The sequence below is a fragment of the Lepisosteus oculatus genome, chromosome 11 (assembly GCF_040954835.1).
Source record: "Lepisosteus oculatus isolate fLepOcu1 chromosome 11, fLepOcu1.hap2, whole genome shotgun sequence".
Taxonomy (NCBI): Eukaryota; Metazoa; Chordata; class Actinopteri; order Semionotiformes; family Lepisosteidae; genus Lepisosteus; species Lepisosteus oculatus.
The window spans coordinates 37,476,368-37,488,809 of NC_090706.1; the positions used below are offsets into that span (position 1 = coordinate 37,476,368).

Consider the following 12,442-nt stretch of genomic DNA (forward strand, 5'->3'; position numbering starts at 1 on the left):
GGAGTAAACACTTGAGTGCAAGGTTGAAAAGTACAATGACAGTTGACTGATTAGTTAAGGGCAGGTTCCTTTCATTTCTACAGGGTTAAATTAATCACTTGCATAGATTTGCATAGATCAAGTGACACTTGCCATGTTATGATGTTTTGCTGTTTTCTGGCAGGCTTTCAGAACATCTTGTGAATGTCATGCAGCCAGAGCAAAAATGCATTTACATCAAAATGTGAGAAATTTGCTGCATTTATGTCTTTTACTCTGAGACACAATAGTGCCAAATATGCTTATAACACATGAGATTCATGCACAAGAAAATTGAAGAGACACAATTTCTTATTTCTCACTAGCATCTAGGCAAACTGTTCCAAGATGGACACTTCAGCTTTACTTTTCCCACAGTGGAAAGGTCTCTTGCCTTCCTCATTCAAGGGTGATTCTTTCAGCCAAATACTCAACAACAGATTGAAGCAATTATGGTAACATTCCTATCTGATTCCCCTTCTTGCTCACATTCCTTGCATTTTCAAATAAAAAAGCCTAAGTTCCTCTTTTTATTAAAGAGAATGAGAAAACACCTCCCAGGTCAGTTGGGGAGAATGGATAACTTCATTATCATCCAGCAAAACATATCCAAATGTCTGCATATGATACTTTATTTAACAACCAAAACAGACTGAAGAACAAATAAAGTTGAAAGCTTATGCGAGACCATGCAGAGGATCAACAGGGGGAGCTATTGTTCTTGTCAGCAGGACTCAGCTTGAGCACAACGAGTAAATTTGCAGCTTTAAGATAAGCGATGCTTGTGCACAGTGCCAGAAGAAAAAATAACACTTTCAATGGAATCAAAGGCATTTCTACAGAATGTGCTGATTGCTCTTGCTAAGAATAGGTTACTGCACTAGCATTAGGCATTTCATAAGTTTACGCAAAAAAGCAGCTTGATTTTATGGGACAGGGCTTGACGTACGGATTAGAAGGCTTTGTTCTGCACGTTTCCTTTCCTATCCAAGTCACTTTAATTTGCATGTATCTAATGGGCAGTAATAAAACTCAGAAATGTCAGCTTTCTCCTTTTAAAAACCAAAAATGTTTCTCTACATTTTAAGAGCGACACTACCAGAATAATTGTTTCATGTTCTATATTAAGCTTCAGGTCACATACAATTTTCTCTTGAGTTCAAGGCAATAGAAGCATAGAACCAAGGCCAGGAATGCTATTAAGCAAATATAATGCCTACCTCCTCAAACACAATCTGATTTTTTTTTATATGGATCATTCAAGCAGTACAAAAAAAAAAAGAAAAACATACATTATAGACCTTAACTGTTACCTGTGTAAAAAATAAACCTTGCCAAGATAGAAATTTCCAGTACTCCAAGGTCTTTCCTATTTTGTGTGAATAGGATCACTTTTGAATTACAATTCAGAAAAAGACATGAAAAACACTTCTAAGTAGAAAGCCAGGTTTCCCCCTCTCAGTTATCTTCATAATGTACTGTAAACTCCAGGTATATAGACCCTGGAAGGGAAGGGTTGTTTTGCAATTAATGTTTGCTTTAACTCCTACATCAGAAATAAATGTTCTTATCTATATATTTATGCTGCCTTTGTGCTTTGTTCACTTTTTGAACATAGCACATCTAGGGCACATCTAAATTCTGCTTCTTCCATTTAAATCACTTAACCTAACCCGCAGAAATTAAATGGAGACTTGTGTTTACTGCCCAATAGCACTTACAAAAAAACATTTTTCACTCTGCTACGCATTCAGAATTTGTTATCTCCAAATTCTTTCAGCATGTGATCATCTCATTATGATCCAAAGAGACATATCTTCTTAACGAGAGCTGCTAATGTAACAGGCTTGTGTTCCCTTTCTTTCAACCACCCCCCTGTGAAATCTAGTGTCATACCCTGGCAGACATGCAGCATTTTGTCGTGGCTGAGTTCTACAGTGTCAAGGGAGTGGGCTGTGTGTGTTCGGGGCCCTGGAGCAACAGGGGTTGAATAGGGGCAGTAGGGGCAGGAAGGGTAACATACCTGGTACCCGGCAAGGAGCTTGCTTCTCCAGTGTGCCCTGGGCATGTCGTGGATGGAGAGACGCAAGTTGTGGTAACTGTCTTTGAAGAGAAGGACTTGAGGTTCATCAATAAGTCGTCCGCCCAGCTGCTTCTCCAGCTGCATCACCTCCTGCAACCAACACAGAAACAGAAGAGTTAAACTGTGCGCTTAGGGTTTCGCGGGGAAAACCATTCACAAGCTATAACATTGAGCTTCACGCTGCAGTGGTTACTGCTGTGTCATGAATCTCTAAGAAATTTCATTTGCGTGCAAACCAAACAGTTCCACTTCAGGAAAGGAAGGTATTATTTGGAATATCTAACATTAACAGAATGGACATTTCAGTGCCGTTAAATGTCGCTTTTTCTGTGATCATTCATTTTATCAGACATCAAAATAATTTCAATCATACAGTCAGTGTTCATGATGATCGTCATTTAATCAATATCATCTCTTATCAAACTGGGGCAGCAGAGTGGGTTACTGGATAGGGATGTTCCTTACTTTCACCAACAATGTCCTAAATGGGTGGATTTAGAAAGGCCAGGATGTTGACAAAATGGTTAACCTCTTTCAAGGTAAAATAATTATACAATCACTACAGTAAACCTTCTTAAAATGTAGTGTTTTGCATGTGATCTTGATTGGGATTCTGAGGGAGCACATAAGGGTATCTAAGTAACAACCCTGTGGCATTAAGTTACAATTTATTGGAAATTTGCAGCCTATAGTTTTAAGCAGGACCAGAAGTTCTTCTCTTTTGGCAATACAAAAATAAAACGATACTAATGATCTCTCCAGTCTACTGAGGGCATTTCATGCGTTCTGTGAGTTTTTTTTGAAAGGTGTTAGCAAACGGTATTATTATTAATTTTATTCAGAAGTTACCAAGGTGAATGTGTTCGCCTCCTTGGAAATTCAGCATTCTTGCAAAGTAAAAAAATATGAATAAACAACATGAGCTTAAACAGTGAAGCGTGCTTTGATAATTGCTATATGCTTAGTTAGATGTTCCCATGAGAATGTGGAAGCACTTGAACAGGGGTCTAATTTTGTTGGAATGAGGAATTTGCTAATCTTTGTTCTTGATTCAATGATTCAATTTTATGCTCCTTTTAACGTGTTTGGGGCAGGCTGATTTCAATTAATATAGTAAGGAACCTGTTAATTACTTATTAGGAATCTCTACGTTTCTTAAATAATATAATTACTCTCAATCTAGATTTGATTGTGGGCATTCTGTCTTTCGGGACAATAAGATGGGATTTCAATTGCACAAGAAAGCTACTGGAGGAGCAGATGGGATGCTCAGTATTAATGCCCAACAACAGTTTATTTACAGTGATTGAATAATCTGAAAAAGAAAGACTTCACATTTTAGATTTTTCTCTGGCATTCACTTGATCTGAAAGGCCGTGGTATCAATGACTGACCTAGCTCACCAAGTCTGCAAACTCTTGAATTAATTAAACACTACGGTCATTGATTCCCCTGAAAAGGTGCAGGGCAAGGAAGAGCAGCAGTGATCCTCAAGGGAGGAAGACCTTTAGGTCTTACAGATGCTTTTCAATTAACAGATTGAGACCTAAGAAAAACGAGGGATTCATCTTCTTATCCAAATAATTGTTCAATAAAGTCATTAAGATCAGAGAAGCAATGAAACCAGAGGACTGAGCCAGCCAATCCCTGGTTTAGACAGTCAGTGGCACAGAGACAATAAACTTTCAATCACATTAAACCTTTTGTTAGGAATCCTTCTATTAAACACTGTTGGAAAATATGATTTTTTTTTTATTGCAGGCCACAATGTAATATTTAATTCAGATTCTTCCACCACACAATTATTCCTTTGTACCAATAATACCATTAGCATTGCAAATTGATGCTCACAGACTTAGGACTAATTCATGACCTATTCACAGATCCATTCTGGCTGCCAGTAATCGGAAAACAGAGGAGACTGTCAATTATCCTATTATGAATAACTGGGGATGTGAATACCAATGTGTGGTTAATATGTTTCTTTCTTTTCAAATTAGCAATCTTAGACAATTTAAGGAGGAAGCATAAAATTCAGGCTTGTGGCACAGCCTCAGTGTATTACAATGTGCTTTAAGTGCTTAAATACGGTTAATTTTATTAGGTGGCAAGCTAATACAACAGTTAAGATTAAGGTCCATATTTTTTCCGACTGTAATGTGATATACTGTCATTTGATTAGTCAAAGAATGACTAATGTTCTACGTCTTATATCATAGACTACTTAGGCATTTTGGATGCAAAGTTGTGATCTGCCAGTCAATCTCTATCAATATAGACAGTAAATTGCCTTGAACTAAGAAAATAGTAATACATGTCAAATTGTGTGTCAGGGCCACAACTCCACAATCCCGTTTGAAGGCTTACTAAAGATAAATGCTTGGTAATTTCACTGTTTTCCCAAGAGTTTCACACACTTCTGTTTCACATTCGTCGTAGTTTCCTGTGGCTTCTATCACAATTTAATGCACTGTAGCGAAACTTTTCTATGCTTTGCCATAATTTTATTTTGATTTATTACACTTAACTGAGTTTTCTCTGTGGCACATAGCAGTGAAACCTTGTAAGACATGGCACAAGAAGCCATTAATCTCTAAGGAGAAAGGTTTTTGACCAATTTCTCTAAAAGCCTCTTGGTAAACTGAAGTCTGGGGGTTCTAACATACAGTTTCTGCCCAAACACACGTCAGATGACGGTCTTGCCAATGCCCTCTGACAGTACACCACTGAGCACTACCCTCAAGAATTAACCCAGATTGTACTTTGCCAGTCCTGTCTATTAAATGTCCAGCAAAGGAACCACAATGTATTCTTTGCAAACAATGGGTGTCTATTTACTTAATCAAAATACTCATTGAGAGATTAGAATGAAGGTTTCTGAGGCATCTTATAATGAGGCAAACATTACCTTAATTTGAGTAATTATATGAGACGCAATCATTTGAGATGTCCATGAACACACTGAATGCTAGTGTCTGCACTTGAAACAACAACATCATTTGTGCAATTAAAATGGCAATATTTGGAAACATAGCCAGTAAATCAGAAAGTATATAAAGCAGTAAAACAGATGGAAAAATGGATGTGGTCTGCTATTCCCACTGTGTGAAGGTAAGACAGATGTACAGTATGACTTAATAATTCCAGCACATTCGGCTATGCCAAGACTACACTGCTCCTACTGCTTCCAAAGAAAGTTAAACAAGGGACATATGAAGAAAAAAAACTGCTTAAATTTATTCTGTCTGAGTCACAAGGGTGCCAGCTTTATAGCTTCAGATAACAGGATTAGAAGCATGGTAGTCAGAATTCACTGCTTAGACAACAACTCTCAGGTCCTTTGCTTTTACCAAGGAAAAAGCCGCTTTCCAAAACAGGATTTCTGATGATCAGGGAACAGGCAGAGTATGAGGCAAATGACATGCGTGCTCTTTTGGAATGAGGCTGGGTTAAGTGATTCTGTCTGGCTCGACCTTTCCAATTGGCACCTGACTGAGGATGACTGCACAGGAGAGTCTAAAAACCTTTTCTTCTGGATTGCTGAAAAAAACCTCAAAGAGGTCTTTGAATTAGGGCTCACCTGTACCTGTACAGCACATTGTTTTCTGGTTCAGAAGCACAGAAAGATACTGTAATGGTTTTCCTCAGGTGTTATTGTTCACAGGTGACTGTGTCTGTGACACACTATTAGTGATCCAAGTCAGATGACGGCCAATGGTTTTCATTTTTGATTTCATCTTTAAAAAGCAGACCAAGTAAGCCTAGAATATCAATTATACAAGAAAAGCCAGAATAAGGTTTCACATTTCCTTATTCACATATACTGTATAGTTGGGAAGTACAGTGACGTGGTAGTTATCACTGCTGCCTCATAGCTCTTGGGTCTTGGTTCGACTGTGACCTGGGGTCCACTTGAGTTTTCTCTGCATATTCTGGTTTCCTCCTACAGTCTCACAGTAACTGCCATCTCAAAATTGCCTCCCCTGTATGTATGAGTCTGTGTGTAAGTGTGTAGTCTGTTAAAGGTTGGCATCCTGTTCAAGGTGTGGTCCTGCCTTGTGCCAGCCAGGTCAGGATCCACTCATTGCAATCCTTTAAAGATAAAGTGCTTATGTATAAACATTACCTACATAATACTACTATTGCTAGGTCTCTATGTAGTTGTTAATTCTGGGTAACCTTCTACAAGACGACAAGATTCTTAAACAGGAAATCTGTACTGTGTGATAAAAGTGAATTTACAATTGTTTGCAAATTAGGGGAGTCATAACAGGTCAAAGAAAGCCACAGGGAACACAGCGATATGATAAAGCCATCATCAGACCAGATTGCAATCTGAATTTAAATTTTGTGCTTCGATAACATACTCTGCAGCTAATTGTGGAATGCTAGACAATGGCGCACAAAAACGGAACACAATGAAATTCACCTGAAAGGCAACTGAAACACAATGTATGACATTTATCCCCTAAAGACTTTAAACAGAGGTCCACACAAGTAAATGCTCTTTATTTTGGAAATAATATCCTCTAAAAATCAAATTTCCACCCTATGTGCCAACTGAAAATTTGAAGTCTGCTGCTTGATGGTGGTAAAGTCACTAAGTACTGGAGATGTAATCTACAATTTCTGGTTGTATCATAGTAGCATTTTAATATGGGATGCAGTTTTCTGAGGGTTGCATTGCTAAACTGGATTCACCTACAAAACTGTACTTCACTGTTCATCTGTGTCTTTAATGACATTTGTGTATTTGACAAATTGTTTTTGAGAAAACAATTTCATACATACACACAAATACAAATGATTTCATAATGAATAGGGCTGTTTTTTGTGAAAGACATTTATTTTTCTAAATATGAAACAATGCTGTCAGTGGTAGTCAAACTGAGACTGACTTTCTCCTACTACAAATGAAATAAATACAAATTTGGGTATAAGTATTGCCCCCCTACATTTTAAATGACTTATTTCACTACTAAATTATAACCACTGATTCTTGAGAGGCTTGTGTTTAATAAAATTTAGAAGATACTACAATAAATGGTTTAGAAAACAAAACTTATTACAATACATAATTTAGCAAATAACCTTGTTTCAGATACAAGATGCCAACCCCACAGTCTACAAGTTAAAAAAATAAAACATATGGATAGATGTACGATACAGATAGTCACAACTAAAAGTTTTTTAATGTCTTAATTCTGTTAATGCATCCCTTACATGTCCACCAGAGTCTGTGAATATATAAAGGGTATTCAATTAACACTCATTTTATCTGTTTGTCAACAAACTGTTTGCTTGCTTGAAATGTAACACATTCACATGGCCAAATGAAACAAAGGAAATCTACTGTAATGTGGAAATACTTAGCAGAAAAGTAGAGTGTGAAACGTTTAAACAACTGGGCTCCAAATACTTTATGAATCATAGATTAAATGTTTTAATTGTGTTGATAATATATCAACCCATCTGAACAGTGAAAAAAAATTGAATGACTCAGCTGTTCAAAATGGGTGTCTTTACATATAAAAAGAAATACAGCTTTCTTTCCCTCAAAAATTATCTTTCCTTAACCCTTTACAAAGTCAGAGGTGAACTCCATGCTCAAGCCAAAAGCTGTCCAAGAAAACTAAATCAGATTATTTTGTTTCATGACACAATATTATTAAATCAAACACTACATAATGCTTTAATTGCATTTATTATGAAAAACACACCATGAAAGACATTGCTCAGCAACAATGTTATACTTCTATAAAAGAGTTTTGCTATATCCCTAATACTAATGAAGACCTAATACTAATGAATGCACAAGTCTCTACCTAGCTACTTACCCGATAGGAAAGATAAGAGATTTGTGGTTAAGGACTGGAATCATGTTGGTTTCAGTGCGACATCAATGTGCCAGAGATACAAACAAAACAAGTGTGACATTTTGGAAGTGAACGCCAAGCTCTTCTGACGCATGGCCTGAGCCGTCTCGACTTTAAATATTCATGTTATTGGTCCTGCAAGATCTTATGCATATTGAGAACACAAAGACTAAATGCTCTGGAATCCCTGGTGTCATTTTAAGCTCATTATCAAAGACAATAACATTATTTTAGCTTTAATTAGTTGAAACTCTTCTTTTGTCTGCTGGTATCAGGTTGACAGAGGCTGTCAGCACTGATTGGCAACTGGGAAGCGGCGATCAAAAGGATTTTAGAAAAGACACTGTATTCACTGTTTACAGCACTTTGGTAATACTTGGAAGCTAATACACAAACAGCTTGATTTTATACCCCACCTGAAATAGACAGTATTACCTGATTTTCAGCAGTGTTGGCTATTTGCTCTAAAGACTTGCACATCAAAGTCTTATACATTCACTTTCCATTCCATACATTAAAATATGTTTACTAATGTATTAGTTATCCCCAATATTTTTAAGCTTCTATGCTATTTATCAACACCCTCATATTTTAAAATCAAATTTGGATGGTTTCTTAATACAGAAATATAAATACGTCACTTTCTTGGGCTCACACCCCTGGTCTCTTTGAGAATCTTAAGGAGGTGGGGTTTTCATTATGGAAGCCATTTGTCCCACAGGGTTAAGAGGGCTTCAGACCATGAAAAGTGACATTATCTCTCTCATATTCCAGGTTCTCTTGGAAGAAGATCTTGGGGGACATGCGTGTTTTCATATTTGTAAATATTTACTGTCACTCTTATTTCAACCAATCATACATTTTAAAAATAATTCTGAAGATTTGGAGACTGCAAGTCTACACACCTTCAGAATACACATACTATAACAACTCTTAAATATGGGTTCCAATTCATCAGTGTGTTCAGCAAATGGATCGATAAAAGGCTTGGACTTTCTCCAAAGTCTACTTAAGAAAAAACTAATTCTCTGTCTGTAGCCAGACTGTTTCCTCTCTTCATGCCTAACCTATGAATACAAAAAGCTATGTTTCATCTTATTTTAACTATTTTTGTTCCTTTCCATTTACATGACACATTAGAAATGTTTATATAAATTATATAAAGTAATATAAACTAAAATAATTTAAGGGTTTTTGTTGTTGGTAATTCCAGCTAAAGACTATAACAGCTTTAATTCTCTGTTTTAGCCAGCTCTTCTTTATCTAATTAAACTTTAAAAGGTCTCTGCTAGTTCATAATGACAATGCAATAAATTAGCAGCCCTTTTGTTCTGTGATCGCCTCCAAGCACTCTGTTAATCCCCAATGTAATTTACCTGCTCTTCTATAAAAGGCCATTAATATCCTTTTAGACAAGTTATTAACAGGTAAGAGCTGTTTTGTTTTGTTGAAAACAGAGGATGATCTACTCAAGGGAACAGATCTGTGCAAAACTGGCACATATGTTTAGACAAAAGCAGTTTTTTGTACTAGCAAGAAACCACAAGTAGAAAAAGGGATGTTTGCATTATAGAAAGCTTTTAGTTTTAAACCAGCTCTGCAAAAATGTTTTGAGTTCCATAGGGCTTCACTTGTCTAGTGTTTAAATAAGAGTAGATGTTCTAATGGAATTCTCAGGTTACTGTAGTCAGACCTAAAACACTGAAAATGTTCTTTTTTTCAAACTGAACAAAATATGAATAAATTGATCATTATTTATATATCAGCAATAAATGCAAGTGCACACAGTTGCCTTTTGAAAAGACCTCAAACTGTTACAATATTTGTGGACAATATGCATTTCTTTGCATATCATACACACTTAAAATTTGAAGATAAAAACAATTCCACCAAAACATAACAAAAGATAAAGTCTCCAGCGTCTCCAGCTTTATCATTCACTTTCATTCAATGATATTTTAAGCCTTATTGAAAAGCTAAACATGCAGACAGCTGCCACTGCTTTTCAAAGCATGAACTGGATTGAATTAAGAGGAATTAAGTCAATAGAACAGAAAGTTCAAAGAAGTGAAAAATGTCCAAAATGTATAAAAATAAAAATTGGTTCGTCATACAATAAAATTTACGGTGGATAATTATGGTTGGCTTAAATAAAGTGCTCAAACAAAAAAGAGGCAGCTTCAGAACCAGACTGCAGTCAGTCAGAAGTGTTGATATTTCAAGATGCCAATCTCTTCATTCAGACAAGAAGTTTCTGTGCGACAAGTTTAGTGCATGTCGCAACACTGACCTTTTTAAAATTGATGCTTTTATTCCCAAACTCCGCAAATTGAATGTCAACAACCATGTCTCCAAACACTCTTTGTGGGCTTCTAAGTTGGGAAGCAATCAATTTCCATCTACTTTCTGACTCTTTTTTCCCCCACAATGCACTTTGTGGTGAAAGTGCCAATATTCCCTTCAAGCAGAGGCTTTAATTTGCTAGAACGATGGTCTCTCGGCACAGCAATTGTACTAAAACCCCTGAACGTTTAGCTCCTCTAAAGAGAAAGGTCACCCACTCTGGCAAATCTTCCAAAGAGGAGCTCTTCTGGCTCTCCAGAAATGTACCGTGCCTCAGGCTCTGTGTTTGCAACCGAAAGTGGGGACGGGCAAATAAAAGAACAGATAACGAATGCGCAGAAATGATTTTTTTCTTTGTTGTTTCGGCATGTAAATTTAAACTCAAAAGTCTATTAAAGGGAATTCCTAAAGAACATCTAGTCCTTTAACTATTTAGGTTTAATTTGCTGATGTGTAGGTTGGATGTTAACAAAAACACACCATGGAAAGAGCATGCATACCCTTAATTGCTTGGAAAGGTCTGCTGTATAAAAACACACGTGCAAAAACGATTGGACAGAAGGATGCCCAGGCCAGTTATATGCAGCTCAACATCTTGTCACTAAGGCTGCTGCAGTGTTCTTTACCTTTTCAGAAAGATATGTTTTTAAAGTCAGATTGATCCATTCTCTTATCCCTTCTCTGATTAAGGAGTAGGAGCAATGGCCCATTAAAAACAACAACAACAACAACAACAACATAAGCAAGACCCAGACAAACGTGGTAAAGGAGGTCACCTTGAGGACATCTTGTGTGTCGTCCATGCAGTAGACCCGGATGCTGTACTCCAAGGTGGTGCAGCACACTGGGGCGAACAGGACCAGTTTGAGGCGCTTGGCGGCGGCCATGCTGAGCGACTCCCCCACCAGCATGAAGCGGCCCAGCTGCTCGGTGAAGACGCGGCAGGTCTCCGCCTCCAGCTGGCAGTAATAGGGGTCAGAAGGCAGCTCCTCTCCCACCTGCAGCACATCCTGTCACAGAGTGCAAGAATGTCAAGCTTAGCTGTCCTAATGACACCAGCCTGCAAGGAGCTAACACTGCCTGGCAGGCAGAGTGAAAGCAAGCCTGAGTTACCGTACCTATTAAGCACAGAATAATATGGAATACAGCAAACAGTAATGGATTATTTAAGCAATAGCTTGCATATTAACCGGTCCAGGGAGATGCATGCAAGCAATTCTCAAACATATTTTTTTCTCAGTAAATCCTGATACATCATTCCCAATCAAGGACTTTCTTAGCTTAGCCGAACAGGTTTGGAGCCGGCAATTCCATTACTCTGACACCTTTGCATTCCTCACAAACCTTCACATACCCCGTGCATCAATCTTCCCTGCTCACTGATATGTGCTTTCAGAGGAACAATATTATAAATTAGTATGCAGCACTTTTTCCTTCATCACAGATTACAGCACATTTATCGTGGTGATGATAATGATGACCACAACTGCTTCTAATGCTACTCCTATTATTTCTCCTACTGCTGCGTGGCTACCACTGCTACAAAAGTGTGCTGGTATTATGCCTAATGCCAATACTATATACAGTTCTTCCTGATGTGATTCTGAAAGACTGTGCTTGGACATTTAGAAACAGCTTGTTTATCTGAAAACCTAAACATCTAGCAAATAATAAATGACAATAATCATGACGTAGAATCTGTTTTGTTTTTCAGTCAATATGGAACCCATTTATGCTATCATGCTGGAGCTATCATTGTAGCCTTGTCTTTAATTACACCTCCACTGCACGGCTGTGCTTCAGCAGCTCTGTGAATGCCATCAAGTTTGAAAAGAACAAAAGAAAAGGCACCGTTTTTATTGTTGTTAGCATCAATTAACCTTGCTGGCAATCCTTGATTTCCATAGGAGGTCTGTGGATATGAGTATGCTTTTGCAGAAGATGACCCTGCGTGAACAGCAGCCTATTAGCCTGATATGTTTTCTCATAAGTAAATGAAATAGGGGATGTGCTGCCCTCATTAGAGAGCTTTCAGAATTCCACTGGAAGTCATTTAGAACGAAAACGCTGGTACTATGACGGATGCAGGAGGGAAAACAAAACAAACACGTTTATTTTGAGA

At 37.5% G+C, this 12,442-nt stretch overlaps 1 protein-coding gene across 2 annotated transcripts in view; it reads right to left on the bottom strand.

The window, feature by feature from the left end:
- The window catches only part of unc5a (unc-5 netrin receptor A), a 194,511-nt gene that overhangs the window by 12,971 nt on the left and 169,098 nt on the right, over positions 1 to 12,442 (bottom strand). For both annotated transcript variants that reach the window (XM_015350036.2, XM_015350034.2), the window contains 2 exons: positions 11,097 to 11,330; positions 2,042 to 2,191 (listed from right to left, as the gene is read on the bottom strand). In XM_015350036.2, the coding sequence (XP_015205522.1) occupies positions 2,042 to 2,191; positions 11,097 to 11,330 (384 nt within the window). The remainder of the gene's footprint in view (positions 1 to 2,041; positions 2,192 to 11,096; positions 11,331 to 12,442) is intronic.